Source organism: Lineus longissimus, chromosome 16, assembly GCF_910592395.1.
Source record: "Lineus longissimus chromosome 16, tnLinLong1.2, whole genome shotgun sequence".
NCBI classification, from domain to species: Eukaryota; Metazoa; Nemertea; class Pilidiophora; order Heteronemertea; family Lineidae; genus Lineus; species Lineus longissimus.
In genome coordinates, this window is record NC_088323.1 from 4,474,947 (window position 1) to 4,494,532 (window position 19,586).

At 42.8% G+C, this 19,586-nt stretch overlaps 4 protein-coding genes across 5 annotated transcripts; 1 reads left to right on the top strand and 3 right to left on the bottom strand.

The window, feature by feature from the left end:
- The first annotated feature begins 946 nt into the window (after positions 1 to 946).
- Positions 947 to 19,579, top strand: LOC135500484 (coiled-coil domain-containing protein 34-like). 2 transcript variants are annotated; one of them, XM_064791996.1, is made up of 6 exons: positions 947 to 1,021; positions 2,048 to 2,259; positions 2,533 to 2,700; positions 2,956 to 3,285; positions 3,554 to 3,756; positions 18,167 to 19,579. In XM_064791996.1, the coding sequence occupies exons 2-6, from the start codon at positions 2,069 to 2,071 to the stop codon at positions 18,310 to 18,312; spliced, it is 1,038 nt and encodes a 345-aa protein (XP_064648066.1). In that variant the 5' UTR covers positions 947 to 1,021; positions 2,048 to 2,068; the 3' UTR covers positions 18,313 to 19,579. The 2 variants fall into 2 exon arrangements, with proteins under 2 accessions (XP_064648066.1, XP_064648067.1); XM_064791997.1 differs by having other exon boundaries at positions 979 to 1,080.
- Positions 3,871 to 10,995, bottom strand: LOC135500600 (uncharacterized). Its single transcript, XM_064792151.1, has 12 exons — positions 10,612 to 10,995; positions 10,166 to 10,389; positions 9,557 to 9,757; positions 9,278 to 9,379; positions 8,764 to 9,010; positions 8,336 to 8,553; positions 7,948 to 8,114; positions 7,485 to 7,750; positions 6,040 to 6,206; positions 5,452 to 5,652; positions 5,259 to 5,354; positions 3,871 to 4,892 (listed from the first exon to the last, which is right to left on the bottom strand). Exons 1-12 carry the CDS (start codon positions 10,820 to 10,822, stop codon positions 4,539 to 4,541), a joined length of 2,454 nt encoding a protein of 817 aa, XP_064648221.1. The 5' UTR covers positions 10,823 to 10,995; the 3' UTR covers positions 3,871 to 4,538.
- Positions 11,889 to 12,776, bottom strand: LOC135500650 (uncharacterized). Its single transcript, XM_064792232.1, has 2 exons — positions 12,347 to 12,776; positions 11,889 to 12,193 (listed from the first exon to the last, which is right to left on the bottom strand). Exons 1-2 carry the CDS (start codon positions 12,749 to 12,751, stop codon positions 12,032 to 12,034), a joined length of 567 nt encoding a protein of 188 aa, XP_064648302.1. The 5' UTR covers positions 12,752 to 12,776; the 3' UTR covers positions 11,889 to 12,031.
- Positions 12,779 to 15,175, bottom strand: LOC135500758 (poly [ADP-ribose] polymerase tankyrase-like). Its single transcript, XM_064792410.1, has 7 exons — positions 15,047 to 15,175; positions 14,704 to 14,907; positions 14,365 to 14,466; positions 13,994 to 14,177; positions 13,581 to 13,741; positions 13,175 to 13,325; positions 12,779 to 13,037 (listed from the first exon to the last, which is right to left on the bottom strand). The coding sequence occupies exons 1-7, from the start codon at positions 15,173 to 15,175 to the stop codon at positions 12,826 to 12,828; spliced, it is 1,143 nt and encodes a 380-aa protein (XP_064648480.1). The 3' UTR covers positions 12,779 to 12,825.
- Positions 19,580 to 19,586: the final 7 nt, after the last annotated feature.

The window sequence follows — 19,586 nt, forward strand, 5'->3', positions numbered from 1 at the left end:
TCGATCTTTCGACCTTAGAGGGCGCCACCGCCAGTAACTTATGTTAAAGGGGAAGTCTGTTGTAACAGGTGGCGCCCTCTAAGATTGAAATATCGACAGATTTCCCTTTAACACTAGAGGTGGCGCCCTCTAGGATTCAAATATCACCATATTCCCCTTCCCATTTGGCATGTACCATATCCGGTGGAAATATCGATAAATTCCCCCTTTAACAACAGACTTCCCCTTTAACATAACCGTCATTGCATTGGATTGCCTCACCAGGAACAAATTGGCATGTGGGTATGTGGGTATGTGGTATATAGGTGGTTTGTTATTGGAATAAGTCAATATAGTGCGTGAATAAGTATCATTTTTTTCTCAATGTATGAATATTTAGTCAAACACTCTCAATGAACCACTTTGTATTTTATAAATATGTATATTTGACTTCCTTTATACCACAAACGTGGTCGTCTGGAGTGAATGAACTTACTTAATATCACCAGTATGAATCCATATCCGATTCCTCAGATGATCAAGTACATTCACCTGAGTTCAATTGTCTGAATGGTTTATCACCAGTACGAATCCTGGCTAACAGAAGCCCAAGGCTGGGACCCCACGTGCGCATTCGTATTTCCCGCGGCTAGGAACTCATGAACTAATAGTAGCGTCACCTGTCATTACTGGGAAGAACCATGATATCCCTCGATGTGTACATTGAGGATGTGACAAATCGCCCTGAATATACGCATCGGATGTCGGCGTTACCTAGTGATAATAGGTAGCGCCACTATAGTTCATTTATTCGGTTCTCCAAAACAGCGAACTCATAAACGACCTATTTGATAAGTCATAGATTAATTAATGAAATACGACTTATTGTTTTTATCGAAATGTCAAAAACTGTATTTTTAACCATTTAATTTTGAACAAATAATTTTGTCCGATTCGTTTTCGCCATTTTGAAACGAATGAAAACAAATTCCGGCGCGGTCTTTAACTGTCGATTTATTCAATATTTTTTATGAATTTCTAGGTAAATGACATCCAAGATTATTGAATTTCGGTTGGAAAAACTGTTGTCCTGAAGAGAAAGTAAGCAGAGTGAATAATTCGTGTTTAAAACCTGTAGTGCCAACACTGGTCGTGTAGTGCCGGCCACTTTTAGCGAGGGGCCGGACGGGGTGACCTACGGGCTGATTTAGGTGTGCACTACCGCGACTATATAGGTGCGAGCATGATACGGTGCATTATGCATGAAAGGTGCACGAAACCGGACAAGATACGGGATAAACTTACTCTGTAGACTTCTGTTGTTTTTCTGCCCCGAGACTGGGCCTGCGAGGGCTTTTATGCGGTCCGGGAGTGACGTCACTGGGTCCTCCACCTGCTGACGTCACGGGATACCGGCTGTTGGTGACGCGCTCGATATCCCTCCGCACCACAAACCTACCAAAAACAGTCGATCCCGTTTGAAATTTTCATCAAAACTGCAGTCCGCATCCGTTTCAAGCTTTTCAAAAGATTAGGCCTACACTTACAGTGTCTTTATCCTTCGTAATCTTTACTTCTTTGGAAAGTCAGAGACTCGTTTCTGTTAATTTTGCAAATAGATTAATCAGCCAAGTCCATAGCCTCCTAATCAGCCAAGACAACCATAGCCTACCAGTACCATCCATCGAGTGGACACCCTGTCCCCAACCAACCAACGCCAATTACGGCTAGTAAATGGCCTAGGCCTATTCCTGAATACACTACTATAGATCCATGCACTTGATTGGGACCAACGTTTACGAAAACGTCACGTCTTGTCACGTTACAGTAATGTACAATGCATGGTGACGTGACGACGGCCAACAGGCATTGTTCCCAATCAAGTGCATGAATCTCTAGTAGGCCTAATCTCATGCACTTTTGGGCATTGGCATTGCCTATTGGGATCTGACAGGATGCGCCAGTAAAGCTACTGGTCTCCATACGATAGTTGTAGGTCTACATGTTTTGTGATAATGATTCTGCTTTCATAATTCATGGTTTAAAAAAAATGTATTCTTACTTGCAGTGTAAGTAACTTTCAGCCAGGATGAGTGCCAGACCACGACCTGTGACAGCAGCAAGCTACAAACCTAAACACGAGAGTACACCCATTAGAAGTCGCGCCTACTCTCCTGAATCTACCGGTGATGAGACGAGATCACTCATCTCTGTACTTGATCATGATAGCATCGATGACTTGCTGGACTTGGATCTGGATGAAAAGAAATTACTGAAGACGTAAGTATACATGTAGTTTCTTGTAAAATCATCCCAAAAACTGTTTGTTTGAACAATCTGTTGTAATTTAAATTAAGTCACTTTGAAAAAATCTGTATTACCTCCTACTATTCTAATATAAGCAGACAGTTGGCACGTCAAGCAGACTGAAGCTGATGATATTTTAACCACTGACATGACTGAATACATTACAAATGAGTAATATTTATTCATTTGCTGTTATATGTAATGTAGTTAGAAAAGCTAAAATTTTCTGTTCATTTGATTTTTCAGCCCTGAAATTGAAAACAAAGGAGAAGAATTAGCGAAAGACAATGACCAGCGTGATGGGAAGAACAAGAAGGAAATCGAGAATGAAGATAGAAGAAACAATAGTGATGACTCTGGAAGTCACAACAGCAGAGAATGTCAGGAAAATGAAGAAAACAAAAGAAATATCAGGTAAAGTTGCAACGCTTTTGGCCATGTTGGCAAAAAATGATGTTGTACCATGTAAAATCATAGTAAAGACATATCGTCGTTGACGGCCTAGCACTTGCTAAAAATGACCTACCTTGTCACAACAGAGGTCGTTATGATGTCATATCTTGTGACATCACATGATATGATTCATGAATGGCGGCCTACGTGGAGCAGTACAGCTCCAATCAACATGTACTTACTGAGTACTCTTTACAAATAGTCTTCTATTTGTAGCTATGGCACAGATACTTACGAATCATTTTCATCTGAGAAATCTGCACTGATGTCGCCATGGGAAAAATGGCTAGTTCAAAAAGCCAAAGAGGATAGACGAAAACAGAGAGAAAAACAGGCGGCTATAAAGAAAAAGAAAGAAGAGGAGGAAGAAAAGATGAGAATCGAGGAGGGAAAATTGCGAAAGGCGGCAGAGCAACGGAAGGAGTGGGAGGGGAAGAAGAATATGGAAGAGAGGATAAAAAAGAAACTCGAGAAGCAGAAAGAAAAGACGGAGCAAGAGGTGAAGGAGGAAGAGAAGAGGCATGTTGAGGAGAAAGCAAAACAAAAGTGAGTTTCATTTTGTTGTGCGTGTGGTCTAAAGGCATGAATGCTCTGTCATTTCAGTTATTTGACTATTTTCAACCCTAGCTCCAGGGCACAAGATAACCCTCGAAAGGGGTCTTTTGAGGCATGAAATTTGCAATGGTGCCCATCTTATGACAAGAGTTCACAAGGCACTTTGGGCCTTGTGTTGAGCCCTGTGAAGGCCGCCATTTTCATACAATTTAATGTGGCTCATATGAGCTTCAGTTTGAGGATCTTTTCCTCTTTAAAGGTACAACGAATGGATGGAAGAGAAAAGGAAGCGAGAAAGAGAGCAGAAGAGGAAGGAAGAGGAAAAGAAACGGAAAGAGGAACAGCAGAAAAAGGACCGACAGGAAAAGTGTGACAGGGTCTTTGATGAGTGGTGTGAGAAGGCGAGAGAGAGACCAAAGTCAGTGCCAAGCAGTTTCGGTTATACTTCGGGGAAACTCACTGGTGAGTGTGTTATGATTTCTCCTTTTTTACACCTTTGGTTCATGACTCGACAGTCAACTATCCTTAAAACATTCCTCGATACCTTGATCAGCAGTCACAAACCATAACACAAAATTATAAAACTACGTAAAAATGTTCCTTTATTTGATAAACATATAGAAAGTATAACAGAATCCTTTTTCAATACAGTATACATTTTTCAATAGAATTCTCTGGAGATACCAAAGAAATAGATAAAAAGATAAATAAAATTACTATAAAATCTTCTGAAATATTTTAGCGCCTGAACAAAAGGGTATGTACAGTTAGTTTCTTCCGTTCAAAATTTACAGTTTTAAGTTAAAGCACTGTTTCCGTATTACTGTTTCACTGTTACTGAAATTCTGGTGTTTTCCACTGCAGCAGCAGTGAATGTTATTTATTTTATTCATCCTTTGTTCGTAATTTTGATAGCGATCTAGTCGTTGATTTCGAGATTTTCCTGAAAGCGGGAATTCCGCCTTTGCGATTTTGTTAAAATGGCAATGCAACAGACAGAATGAGTATTTGAAAAACTAAGAACTCGCTATATCAATTTTCAGAATTACACTTTTGTTCAAAGGTGCTCACACCATGATAGTGGGAGGCATCTGTGTCTTGTCCTCTTTAACCTTAACTTATATGTTACATTGAACTTTGTCCAAGAATGGCAAAGAATAAAGATTTATTCCCGATTTATCATATTTTCTATATTCCTGGATTATTAAAGTCTGTTCTCGTTATTGTTGTCCCTGTCAATCTTCCTAGCCCTCTTCAACCTGCCCTTCGGTTGCCTGGCCCTCTTCAGCCTGCCCTTCGGTTGCCTGGCCCTCTTCAACCTGCCCTTCTGCAGCTTGTTCTTCTGCAGTCTCTCCCTCAGCAGCCTGGCCTTCTCCCTCAACAGCCAGACCTTCTCCCTCCACAGCCAAGCCTTGTCCCTCTACACCCAGGCCATCTCCCTCTAAAGCCAGACCTTCTCCTTCAACAACCAAGGCTTGTCCCCCTATACCAAGGCCATCTCCCTCTTCCTCTGCAACCAAGAGGTCTTCAGGCGCTGCCAGTCTCTGTGACAGAATCTCATGCTTGTTCTCTTCATAATAACTTGGAGGATTTTGTCTCTGAAAACGAAAATTAAGTATTCTTGTACTTTACGGTTGGCAGGCATTACGATTCGGTAACTAGGTAGATTTTTGGCACAAAAAACGACACTGAAATTAAGTAGATGTGACTAACTTCTAGAAGTAAGAACTCATTATCGATTCCCCGGCACCAACATATGCCAAGGAATCAAGGTTGGGAAGTGTAAAAGATTAACGAAAGCAAGAATAATGTTTCAAGTTGTCTGATTGCACCATCCAGCCATATAAACACTCAGCCATCCGTCCACAATTTTCAAATTATTTGGCATTCTACGATATCAGGACTTGTTTCTGGTATCACTGCCTCGTGAATGGGAGGGCTGATGTGTCGTTGAATACTCTCACCATGTCTAGTGCGCCCATGTCTGCTCCAGCATTTAGCAGTGTTTCCTTTAGTTTGTCATCCACTGCTAAGGCATAGTGAAGCGGGGTTCTGTCATGCTGGAAATGCAAGGACAAAATTTTATTTTCGCTCGAAAATTCATCAGTTTATTGCAATGGTTCAGCATCACCTCAGTTTACAGTCAATGGTACTTACGTTGTCTTTGAAGTGGATCAAGTATGGATAATTTTCCAGGAGATATTCCACAATTTCTTGTCTATTGTACAGAACGGCTTGGTGTAGAAAACTCCGCCCGGCATCATCTCGGCCACAGCTTAATTCTTTTCTCCAAAGGGATTGTCTTAATTCCCTGATGGAACCTTTGAGAACCGCTTTTCTGCTTGAGAGTAGTGCATCCTGTAAGAAATTCAACAAATGTCATAGCATTCAAATCAACTCAAGTTTTGACAAAGGAGCATTAACACTGCTATGATTGAAATGTTATGTAGCAAATACTACGCAATGTTTGACTCTAGCAGTGATCATGGTTGACGGTCTGATGTAGATTGTTTGATGCAATACATACATCTTGAAAATGCTCAATGGTGTGGCTATTCATAGCATGAGATATTGTTGAGTACTGGTCCCACGAGCTGTCCTTCACAAACCTGCAGCGATTCTTGAATGAGAATTTCTTCCCGCCTTGGGTTTTTACCGGGCCATGAGTGCCATTTTCCAAAAATGATAAATGCATTATTTTGTGTCGAAAAGTGCCCAAGTTCTAGGATTGAAAAATTGCTTTACCTGTGCTTTACTCATATTCTTCCATATTCCAAAGGCGTCTTCGTCGAGCCCTGCCCCGTCTTCCCCGTATCGCTCTGTAAGGTCTGGTATCTTATTGTACCCTGTCAGCACCAGTACCTTAATGGCGTCGGTCTTTCCTGTCTCAAACAAGCTGCACACGTATTTGTCTGAAAAGACAGAAGAGCGTTTTTTCAAAACAGCCAATTTGGGCATAGTAATACGGTGTCGGGACTAGTCACTATAAATGATCCCAACATTGTTGGTTTTTAGCTCACCTCTTAGCAGAGGTGAGCTTATCCCATACCGTGGCGTCCGTCGTCCGTCGTCGTCGTCGTCGTCGTCGTCGTCGTCGTCGTCGTCGTCGTCCGTCGTCCGTTAGCAGGGCACGTTTCGTAACTGTTAGAGCTATTGAGTTGAAACTTGGTACACATGTACCCTTATGTAATGACACCTTGGAGACCAAGTTTCGGTCCGATTCGTTTCATGGTTTCGCCACCAGGGGGCCAAACGTTAAAAGTGAAAATATGCAATATCTCCCTTAATAGTAGTCGGGAAATTTTGAAAAAAATATGGTAGGTACTTCTAGCAAAGGTGCATCATATATCCTCCGGGTTTTTGATTTGACCTCCTTTTCAAGGTCACAAGAGGTCAAATGGTGTGTAAATTGGCCGTTAGGATGTAACGATGGCACGTTTCTAAACTGCAATGACTATTGATACCAAATTTGGTACACATTTACCCCTTAGTCAGGTGATCTCAGGGACCGAAGTTTGGTCCAATATGATTCACCACTTGACCACCAGGGGGCAAAAGCCAAAAACCTTAAAAATGTGATTATTCCTGAACTTCTTGCCCGATTGCCACCAATTTGATATCATGGGTATATCTAACCACCATACAGTATATGTCACACAGGTTTTTAATTTGACCTTCTTGTCAAGTTTACAGAGGTCAAATGGCGTAAATTCGCCGTCAGGCCGTAACTATGGCACGTTTCTTAACTGCAATGACTATTGATCACAAATTAAGTACACATGTACCCCTTGGTCAGGTGATCTCAGGTACTGAAGTTTGGTGCGATCTGATTTGCCGTTTGGCCTCCAGGGAGGGGGCCAAATCCTAAATTCTTCAAAATGCTATTATTCCTAGTAATGACTTGCCCGATTGGCACCAATTTTATATCATAGGTACATCTAATTCTAACAACCATTCAATGTGTCACCCGGGTCTTCTTTGATTTGACCTACTTTTCAAGGTCACAGAGGTCGAATGTACTGTAAATTGGCCATTTTGGGGAAATTGTAACTGCTTGGACCTACATCAAACCTAACACTACATGACACAATACCATGCTCTTTATCCATCTTTCCTCCACATGAGGTGAGCACAATGGCCCTGGCCATTTCATTGGATATAAAACAGCGTTCGACTTGCTCAAGACGTACCAATTGCCTCGACATGCTCTGTCCTTTCAGCCTCTTCCGCCAATTCTCTTGGTGTCTTCCCGTTTGCATCTCGCAGGCCTAAGTTGAATCCCCTCACCATGAAGCTGTCAAGGTCAAACACCTCTTGTATCACAGCGCGGTGTAGCTCCGTTTGACCATTCTCGTCCCTGACGTTGATCGTATCGACTTTCATGAAGGCGTCCTCTTGTTCTTCCTCCTTCAAGGTGGGCATGGGAGGACCTGCAAGTAGGCTCTTCTCTCGTTGCCTGAAAGAGTGTAGAAATACTTTGAGAAACTAGTGTGAGACACATGGTTATGGTCCTTTCCAGAGAATTTGGCCGCATCACAATTGATTTTTGTAGAAAATGCCAATAGACCTTTAGGTAGAGAAAATCTGGGTATTCAGACATCATCTGCTCAAGGCAGTCAAGCTTGAACGAATTACAATAGAGAAAATAGTGACCTCTTTTCCTCTTCCTCCTGTTGTCGCCGCTCCTCCTCTGCCTGTAACTTCTGCTGTCGCTGCTCCTCCTGCAGTTTAAGGCGCTCCTCCTCACATTTCTGCTTCATCAGGCGTTCCTGCTCTTCTTGGATGGCTTGTCTCCTCATATCCTCCTCTTGGACGCGAGCCTGAAAGTCAAGTGTCACATTTTGAAATGTTCACCTCGCATCTAAAAATTAGGATTTCTTCTTCATAATCTCGTTGGTTTGGCACTGGTGTATTGACTCTCATTGCGGACAGGTAAATGCCATACAGCGAGCCCAATGGTCCTCTGCATTGGTCGCTAATAGTCTTGGTTCTCTTGATTCTGGCCATGTATTCATGTCAGTCCAATCAAGAGCAAACTCACCTTCCTAAGTCTTTCTTGGTTGGCAGCATACTTCTGCAGCCAATGACCCAAGAACTCAATGGGATCCCAAGGCCTCTTGTCCACGATCTCAGCCAGGGCTAGGGTCAGCGCTTCACCGAGCACACTGGCACAGTACAGGCCATCCTCTGTCTTTGGAGGTGGGATGTCCCGAACGAGGTATGGGTCAGCTTTAACTTGGCTGGGGATGGAGACTGAGCCTGTGAAAGAACAAATTATGAATTATAAAATGTGAGTCTGCCATTCATTGATTAAAGGGAAACTTGCGAAGAACTACTGTGCAGTTGAACTGTTTTATCCACTATGTGTGTCATTCTTCATGATGCATTTAAATCAAGTTTTCTTGTACCTTGGAATTTTGGATATTGAGCCAGGCCAAGTTAGAGGAATGGACTGAAGTCAGGTCTCACCAGATTGCGAGGTCTTTTTGGACTCCCCTTGTCTACCTGAGCCAGCAGATGAGACCCTCGATCCTGCTGCTGAGCCCCTTGATGCTGCCTTCTCTGACGTCTTTGATCCGGGTCGAGATTTCTTGGATGATGGCCGCGACTTGAGGTGCTTGCGGGGCTTGACGAGGATCTGACTGAGCTTCTGACGGAAGGCTACGAGGTCTATCTCATCCTTGTGGTCAAGGTAGTATTTGGGCGTATGCTCTTTCTGGAGTTAAAGATAGGTTGACTCATGTTTTGTTGCCTCAGCTCTATTGAATGAAGTCATTACTAGTAACGAGTTGTTGCTTTTCTCAAAGAAATCTCAGCTCAGAATCAGAATTTGTCCCAAAAAAGTTGAGATACTGTATTTCGAAACTCACTGACCTGACCATTCATTTGACTGTGATCTGTCAGGACTTCCCGATGGTACAATGTACTAGATTTGAGTCATTTGAGGATCAATAACTGAAATCATCTTGGAATTTCAACTTACGTTGTCCTCAATTTCCTCACCGGCTCCAGCGTTGACCAGTATCTGATACTTGTCACGACTGTCCGTGGTGACAGCAGCATAATGGAGGGGGGTACGCCCATACTAGAAGCAAAAAATCATGATGGTATCAGTCCCTTTGTTGCTGACACTGTCAGGTCATGTCACAACAAAAATTATAAGTTGAAGTTTAGCCTGGCACTGGCAGCTTAAAACAACCCGGGTGTGCATGACTGCATGAGGTAATTCTTGATCTTGATTTAAAAACCCTCCGATACTTACGCTATCTTTCTTGTTGATGAGCTCAGGGAAGTTCTCAACGAGGTAGTTCAGCGTATCCATCTGGTCGTAAACAATGGCCTTGTGTAGCGGGAACAGGCCCGTCTCATCACGTGCCTTCCCCACATTCTTCTTGTCGGCAAGCTGCTTCAGCAGACGAACGTTCCCATCGAATATGGCACGGTGGATGTCCTTGACTCGGTCCTGGGAAATGGAAAGGTTGGGTTTAGGCATATTGAAAGTAGAAGGCCTGAAGGTATTTGCAAAGAAAAATCGAGGACTGTATTATCTATAGGGGCCCAATATTCAGCTTCTTCACAATGGTAGGGTTGGTCTTAACAAGTATTTAGTGTTCGGTTTGGGGTCACTTCTTCCCTCACTCAGATCAACACACAACACCCTTGAAGCCCCACTTCCTAAGACTAGGTTTTGAGGTGCTCGGAGCTTGTGTTTTATCCTTGCCTCACAAAGGCTAGGCTTGGGGGTTGACTGCCAGATGCCTTGTATTGTATATCACTGGTCCTTTAGGCATTGTGGGCAAAAGTTTCTTGACCATCTCGTTATTTGAAGTCAATTCTAAGGGACAAACAGTCTGCTGCAGTAAATGTTTACCTCAAAACTCTTGATGTTATCCAGCAGGACATCAATAGCCTCTGAGTTCTGCTTGATCTGTTTCCTCTTGGATGATGATGGTCTTGGTACCTCCCATCCGGCCAGGACAATTTCCTCCAGCTTGTCCGTGTCGCCCTCGTACATGACGCTGTCGATGAATTCGATGAAGACATCATCCAATTGCTTGTCGTCTTTCTCAAGGATTTTGTCCAAGACTGTATCACCTGAAAAATCATTTACCATGTTTACTTGTTACAAAAGCTAAGTGGTTTTTGGTACTGGAACTACTTTTGGCAATACCGTTGGGTTAATTTTGTTGGGTGTTCCAAAGGAATGGGCTTAGCTCAACCCTCCTGGTCTCGTTTTTCTGGTACAGAGATCCGCAAGTGCAATGTTTATTCCTGAGGAACGGAGTCATGAATCATGCAGACAAAAAAGAATCTTACCTTCTTCGTCCCTTTCTGCGATATCCGATCTCTTCATCAACTCCTTGATGATCCCGATCTTGCACTTCATCTCGACCGCATGTTGTAAAAATGTCCGCCCATCGGAATCTTTGAGCTTTGTGTCTGTGTCAGCATTGAGCAGGTTGACAACCTCATCCTCATCATCATTCTGCAGCGCCAGAAATAATCCTGTGGCACGAAATTTTGCCATTTCTACGAAGATATGGTTTATTGCCTGTAAATTATAGAGTACTGAGTAAGACTCCACCCAAATTATCCTCTGAACTCTATGTTGGAAATAGTTCTAAAATTTACAAACAAAATCTCAGCTCGTCCAGTGTGAGTGGTGTAAAGAGATGTACACCAATCTCATTGAGAGTGTCATGTGTATGTTGCTAGGTCTCATGAATGACATTGGTTACCAATGTTTTCAATTGTGGTGGTTTTGTAAAGGGACGATCTCAATAGCAGAGATATGGTTGGATGATTTCGTTTGACTGGGTCCTTTGCGAGATACTTGTAATAATGAGTGATTTTCAAAAGAAAAATCTTAGTAGTTGATCGAAGATGTTGTCTTGAGAGAAGCAATCTAGGGTAAGATGTCTTGCTCAAGGACACTTGGATGAAACAGTAGTATTCGAAGAGTTAAACCGGTGACCTGATTATGACCCTGCTCTTGTCTCAAACCAGTGGCACTGATCTCAGTCAGCTCGAGCAGTTTGATGTGATCAGATACTGCTTTGAATTCATATTTCATTATCTATCGTTGACACAGTCCCCATATTCTATCCCACGGTCCACCGCAATATATCAATACCATAAAATCCTATCATATTAGCACAGCAAGTATGCTGTGTTGACCATGCAATATTGGGTAGAATTCCTGCCTATTCATCGTAAGATTTGTGGAATACAAAACTTATATCCATATTGGTAATCTATAATGAGAACGTGACCATACAGATCAGCCTCCAGCTACGGTCAAGTACACAGGCCTGTACTGTTATTTCTGGGAGTAGTCCAATTGGCTTCCAGTCCCGACATCCAGCAGGAAGCAGCCTGAGGCAACGACTTTCAAATGCATGTTTTTAGGGGCAGTCCAGTTGGCCTTCAGTTGCAATATCTGGCAGTGCCCTTTAACACCTAATAGCTACAGCCTTGCAAGGGCGACTGGAAAGAGGCCCCAAGGATCCTCATCAAACAATCCATCAAAAAACAATGCAAATGCATTTGTAAATATGATAAAGTATATTTATTCAATATAAATTCATCCTAAACAAGATCTATGACATGTTAGAAAATAGCACTTGGTCTTTTTTTTTAAACAAATCTTCCTCTAAAAATCCATTTGAAAGTGTTTTATCACAGTTCTTTGTTAATTCCTCCACGCTTTATCCTGATCCTTGATATTCTTCCCGGCTTATTCTGCCCCGCCCTCATCAGTCTGTTCTGTGCCTTCCCCCGGTGCTTCGTCGACGCTCTCACTGACCGTCCCGTCGCCGGGAGCATCTCCATCAGCCGGGGTAGGTGGCGCCTCTTCCACCTTCACAGTGACCTCTCCCACTTCACCTTCAGCCAGTTGCTGCAAATGGAGAAGAATGTTAAAATTTTGTCAAAAAGAGTCGTAGTGTTGTGGAATATGATAGGGGCTTTCTGAGGAGATCCTTTCCTCTTTGACTTGAGTCTCATGTTTTGCACCAAAACCCTCACCAAATGAAGAAAATACGCTGCTTACCTGAGATGCTGGTGTGGCTTTCTCCTGATCATCCTCCCTTGGATCTTCATTCACCGTTGCCAGATCTGGTGGCTGCGCATACTTCTCCGCGTTTTCCCGCTCCCGTTTCATATGCTCGTCCATCTCCAGTTGCTTTTGCTCCTCCTCGAGTTGAGATTGCCGCTTCCGCACCAGTTCATCTTGTTGTTGGCGTCGTTCTGCTTCCTCTTGGCGTATTTTGGCAGCTTCAATCTCACGCCTCTTGCGCCTACGATGTTCGTTCTCTTCAGCGATTCTCTGCTTTTCAAGATCGTATTTGATTCGTCGTTGCTGTGAATGAAATACCAGATTCTGTAACTTGTGATTGTGATTTATTTCATTACAAGCAGTGTCTCCCCTGATTGTTTTGAACACGTCAAGTTGCATTATTTTGCCCTCCCTGGGTAATTTACATCATACAATGCACCCAGATGCCTCCAAAACCTTTTAAAGTTGATGAACTATGGTCTTACCTCTTTAGCGTACTTCATATTATTGTCGTACTTGTAGAGGTACTGTGCGAGGTATTCAACGGGGTCATGAGGTCGCTTCTGACAGATCTCTGCAAGTGCCTCCTCCAGGGCAGCACCAACGTTCTGAGCGAGGTATTTCCCATCGATGGTGCTCGGCGGCGGGACATCTTTGATTGGCACTTCTGGAATGATTGGCTCCACTGGAAGAAGAAGAAGATGGTCAGAGAATATTTTGAAAAACCGCAGGTGTTGAGACTGCTTACTCTTTACTACTATTTACTACTTCTGACACTTGAGTAGTGTCTCTTGGCCATGATCTCAGAGAAGGTGTACTCACATTCGAGACTGGTGAGTGACTCAACAGAGAGTTGCTTCTGTAGTGGGATCGTAGCAGCTTCATGGTCAGCCTTGATCTTGTTGGCGATGATTTTATGGAGGTCAGTCAGTCCGAGGGTTTTTACGTAATCGATGAGTGTGGTGCCATCCTCCTGGAACCAGATGATATTCGTCAGGTCAAGTAACATAAAAACCACAAGTTGCTATTATCGAGATTTTCAGGAGCACGCAACCTCCAGCCTAAGTGGTCACAAGTGAGATCAAACAAGTGATTGCTGTTGAGCGAGACATAGATCTTGTGGTGTCACCCATGATGTCACGCGATATTTCATCGCAATTGGGGCTGAAGTTTTGCAATGAACGAAACTTGCAAATCTTTTGATCTATGTACAACTGTTTCCACTCACCCGGTTTATTTCCAAGTCTGCCCCGTCGTCTATGAAAGCTTTGGCTATGTCTTGTGCCCCTGTCCTTGCACAGATAAACAACAGCGGGTCCACACCAAGTCCGAGAACCTTCTGGATGTCATTGAATGGAACTTCAAGGTTTCTCTCAATGTTTCTGACTCCTGGAAGTTTATAAAAGGATTTGAAATAAGAAAGTTTATTTTGAAAAATGGCAATTAGAGTGGTTGCTGTTTGAACCTAGGCATAGTAGTAGTTCTACCCATTACCCCTGACCCTCCAGCGGTTCTTCAGTGCGTATAAAACTTGACTTGGGATCTGGGCAACACGGCCAAACTGAGACTATTCACCCTAACTGAACTAAGAATATAAACTGTGGTCAAATGTAAAGACAAAGAAGAACTTAATAGGCTTACCTTGGATATCATTGTTTTCAATGCACTCGGCCATTGCATTATAATTCTGCTTCACTGTGACCGCGGAGCCGTATTTCAAGGAGCGTTCTCTCTCGATGATGGCCTGGACGTTGTAATGGCCGGCGTCGGCGTCATCAGCATGCAGCGCCATCTCTTTCTTGTAGTCTTTGCCACTTAAATTGTTCTAGAAAAAGAAGGATCTTTTCAAATGATTTCGGCTCTCGATTCAGACATGACACTGTTCTGTTTCTTCTCTTCTGCTCTTGACAGGAGGTTAGGTAGACTGTTTTGGATCATGACATCAGCTAACTCTTTGTAATTGTTGGCATCATTGGAAGTGAGCATCGAAATATTCAGAAAATGTATCTTACCCAATCCTTGGCATCTTCGTCTGAGCCAGCGCCAGCCAATACAGCGTACATTTCTTCTCCATCAGTCTGGGCTGCAGCATAGTGGAGGGGCAGGCGACCAAGCTGGAGACAAAGATAAACATTGTTTGAGTCTGCTGTAAAATTGCCATTCATTAATCCGATTTGTGTAAGCAAAAGGTGACTTAGAGGTTGCATAGAGGGCAAGCTCTCACTCATGTCCTCTTCGCCTGGCCCTAGCACTACCCTTCTGTGGCAGGAGTGTTTCAACAAGTAGCAGTGGTACGCCAGGCTTGACACTGGTGTCTCAAACCTGGTAGACGCAAGCTGTGGTATACTCACATTATCTTTGGCTCCGACCAGTGCCTCATACTGCCCAACTAAGTATTCCACCACTTCCTTCTGCTCGTACAGGACGGCCTGATGCAAGATGCAGCGTCCTGACTTGTTTTTGTACGATGCAAGTTTAGGATCAGCATCTAAAATCTTCTTTATCTCATCCAAGTTGCCTGCTTTTGCAGCTTTCAGCAAAGTTGTGACCTTGCCCTGGAAGTAGTGAAGAGTTCTTTTATCAAAAGAAAAGTTGGCAGGATTCGGCAACACTAGAGGTGCCCAAATTGCAACAAATAAGAAAAGAAAAACTATGCACGACACAAAGTTTTTAAAATTTCATGAATTTTCATACCTGATCCTCCTTGGCCAGCTCAACCAGCTCCAAAACATCCGACAATCCTTTCTCCTCGGCCAAATCCTTCACAGTCTTCCCATCTGCCCCTATGACTTTCCACAGCCAATCAAAGCAGCTGGCCGCCATTGCTTCTATTGTGTCTGTGCGACCGTGTGGGTTGGTGAAGATCGTATCAAGCACGTATTTCTGTAGTGCAGCAGCTTGTTCGTTGTTTCCTTGGAAGATGGCGTCATCGATTACAGTATGACCCTGGTCGTCTCTGGAATGGCAGAAAAGTTGAAGATTCTATAAACTTATCAAGGCCCCTTCCCATTCCCCTTCACAGAATCATATGTACATTGCTCTACAGATAGTGTAAATTGAACATGAAAGTACTTTTCAGAAGAACTCGATGGCCACTGTCACTGCCCCTTAGTGATAGTCTACAGATTTGCCGACTTAAAATGTTGTCTCTTTTGGTTTCTGGATAAGAGGCCACAGAGCTTGCTACCATCAGTCATATGTTCCTCTCAATAAAAGTCTCACCTCTCGCAGACGTCGACACCCATTTCTAGGACTTTGATCAAATGTTCCACCGATCTGTTCTGGGCGGAATAGGCGATGGTCTGACCTCGGCTATCCTTCAAACCAAGGTCGCCTTGCTTCATCACGATCTTGGCGATGTCCTCAGCTGGTTTATTGGTGCTGTTTTCAACAGCAAATATGAGGGGTCCTGCAGGGTCGATGCCTTTGTAGAAGGTACTGAAAGGTAATATGGAAGTATTCTTGAGAAAATTGGGTCTGTTATGTCGCTTCCAGGGTTTGGCTGTTAGAACTTCTGCCCTGTCAGAACGGAACATAGTCAGTCTCGTAACTGAGCACTCAGGAAGCTTATGCTACAAACCCAAAAGGAAGCAAGAAGTTTCATCATCATATGAATGCAAATTCACATACTACTTACTCTAGTTTTGGCGCCAAGCCTAGTAGCGTTGCGACCACGTCAGTCGCGAGGTTTCCTTGTGACATTGCGGCAACCAGGAGAGGCATTGGACACGCCTCACCTGTCCAGTAGTCCTTGTACGCACTATCAGAAACATTTACATCAATCTTGTCGCCATGTTCTTCAAACAGTCGCTTCATGCTATCGGTATCACCAGCAAGCGTAACCTTGATGAATTCTAATGTGGGTTGAACTTGCTCGATCAAAGCTGCCAGCTCGGGGTCCTCCTCTTTCAAGGCATCTAATATATTCACCATGATCCCATCTTTCTTCACTGTTGGGATGAGGCACCAGTTTTTAAGCAGACGTTCGACTAGTGCTTTGTTTTTGGAGGCAAGAGCAGCTGGGAGACCCTGACCGTAGCCAACGAATTGATCCTTCATGCGGTCGTCAGTGACTAGATCGAGTGGTGTTTTGTCATCGTTGTTCTTGATGGTCAGGTCAGATCCGATGCGAATCAGTGCCTGTGTTAGGGGCCAGCCTGCTTCATCTCCTGAGAGGCATTTGTGAAGGGCGGTGTTCCCCTGAAATAGATAGATGAAATATAAACAAATCTGATAGTGATTCTATACAAATCTAATATTCTCTCAGAGTCCGATTGAATTTTGACAAGTTTGACAAGAAACTGAAGACAGTACAACTCAGTACATGGAGTGGAACGTTTCTTGAAAATGTGAATTGTAACTTACCTGATTGTCTTGTGCATTGGGGTCAATTCCTTGACACGCCAACTGATAGACAACCGGGACCAGCTTCTCCTGGTCGTTACCCTGCACGGCCGCTATACGATGGAGATAGGTGGAGCCATCGGTGTCTCTCAAGTCTGTCACACCAACTCCTTGTGGTCCGCGGAGGAAGTCGAGGGTTTTCTCGTATGTTGTGTCCGACAGAAACTCATCGGGATTAAGGAGAAAATAGAGGCTGTTTTCTTTGAATTCCATGTTGCTGTCTGCAATTGTAAAAAAATATAATTCATTAAAAATTATTTGATGACTCGGGATTGAGCCTTTGTGGTGTTGCTAGAAGCTGCAGTGATACAAATTTATACTGCATAGTCGCATAAAGACCACCGCTCGCACCCCTAGCCCCTCAAGACACTTTTATTTTCATGCCTGTTTGTTTATTCTTGTCTGATAACTTTGAATGGATTAAAATTCTTTCATCAGCTTATTGTAATCTGTTGAGACTGTATAATGAGAAGATAAAAAATATCGAATATGACACCTAGAGAACGATGAGAAAAGAGGCATATCGTGGCTCAGATAAAATCTATGCTTAAATTGGAGTTTCAACTCTCAATAGAACTCTCACACTAGCGAAAGTACAAAGAAACTACACTTACACAGCCACCCACAAGGACATTCTATGATTTCACTGCCAATTTTTACACTTTGACAGCCAACTAACTCTGAATTGCCGCTAAGTTGATACTCGGAGCCAAGCTAGGTATGATATGGTGTGGCGTACTTGTTAGGTATGGCCAAGAGTTAAAAAAGAATAAATTTTTCGGGTATCGCCTTTTATATTATTGGTGTACATGTAGGACAATTCTCCACTTCGGTTGGCAAGGCCCTGCAGGTTATTGACTTCCATTTCCTCTCTCAGAACAGTGTTATTTCCTCAATACTTAGGCAGATAATTTCGAAATAAGTCTCATGCTACAGAGGAAAATGCCCCTTGGTTCCCACTGGACATTGAAATCATTCAAATTGGTGTCAAATTCAACTTTTCTGTAAAAAAATCTGATTGTTTGATTCAAAAACAAATGTTAAGGACCTACCTGTTTATGTGTCCCTTCCTGTGTACCCTACTCCACTGTGCTTACGCTAGGCCTACATTGACTAAACAGTTCCCTAGTTACCGTCTATGCCAGAGATTAAAGCTAAGCTGTTTGAGTTACCCAACCATTTCGCTTAGGCCCGTTGTTGGAACTCATTAAACCCTTTACAATAGGGCCTATTACTGGTCATCAAATCTCAGTAGTTAAACCCTCTGATATCTAGGCCTGGTATCCAAACAAGCTCTGTTCTAAATAGCTAGGCCTGTCAAAGTGCATGTCTGTACAATCTAACATGCCGTTCAAATAATTATAAACATGTTTTTAATCATGGGAAACTCCCTTCTCCTACTTGTCACAGGTTACTACGATCGCGCTGCGTACCCCGCCCCAGGTTTCTACAATCCGATACCGTGGCATCACCCTCCCGTCCCAAGAGTCAAGTCGGAGAAGAAGAAACCAGTACGACCTAAAAACAAACGATGGGATCCTTCAAAATACTTCTGATCACATGTTATTTGATGGACTTTCAATGACAGCTTAGATACAGATGGACTTTCAATGACAACTTAGATACAGATGGACTTTCAATGACAACTTAGATACAGATGGACTTTCAATGACATCTTAGATACAGATGGACTTTCAATGACAACTTCGATACAGATGGACTTTCAATGACAATTTAAATTTAGATCACAACATTCCAGATCTTCAAACAGGACTTTCTCTTTTCGATCAGTTTTGAGTTCACATACACGTATCCGTGGGTTGATTTGCTGGCAACAGTAGTAATACATAGACAATCCTCTTTCAGTTTCGTTTCGACGGAGACTTGCTTTGTGCTGGTTCCCTTTTTCGGAAAGAGGGTGTTCTCCTTTTGACGCAATTGAAGTAGAAATTGTCAGTTAGATGCTTGTTTTAGTTAGAGTAATTTATTGTGGAATTTAGTGTGTAGAGGCAATGTAGGTAGTCATGATTGTAGTGTTTTAGTTGTTTCTGTTTTGATGTGTTTTAATGATTCTTAACTTCCACAACAACTCTATTAAATGATGGCTGGACCATCGTATAGATTCACATATTGATGTAAGAACTTTTACATCGAGCAGCTCATGTCGTCTTTGGAGCAGATGAGTTTAGAAGGGCAATAGCTCTCCACTGACTGATCTGCAATTGATGGCTTCACTATAGTTTAGGGCAATAGCTATCCACTGACTGATCAGCAATTGATGGCTTCACTATAGTTTAGGGCCGCCCAACGAAAGTCAGGTGGCCATAATATTCTGTCTTCATCGAGTGCAATAGGATGGATTCGTTTTCTCTGGGCATGTTGGGGTGTGGTTGTCCCAGAAGCCTATTGAAAGTGAACCTGATCCTAATGTCACAATTTCATCAACTTTGTTAAAATATGCTGTACCAAATGATTCTTTAAGGCATCTTGGGTGTGGTTGTCTGACTTGCCTGAGACTTGTGTACTCTCCAGAGAACTGCCGTCTTCTGTATCTTGTGAAATGATTTGCAACGAATGGATGGGTCAATCGGTTCAATTTTCGGCATTTTGGCTTGTGGTTGTCCAACTTGCCTGCTGGTGTAACTGATAATTAAGATATCTTCCGTTTTCAAAGAATATCTCATTGTAGCACACCATTTTTCTCATATACTCTTGAATAATTTGATCTTGCTTCCAATAGAAATTGTTGTACCAAGATGTTGCCTTAAAAATGTATATGTACAAAGCTTTATAGTGATTGACATTTCTACTTTTATTAAATGATATTTTA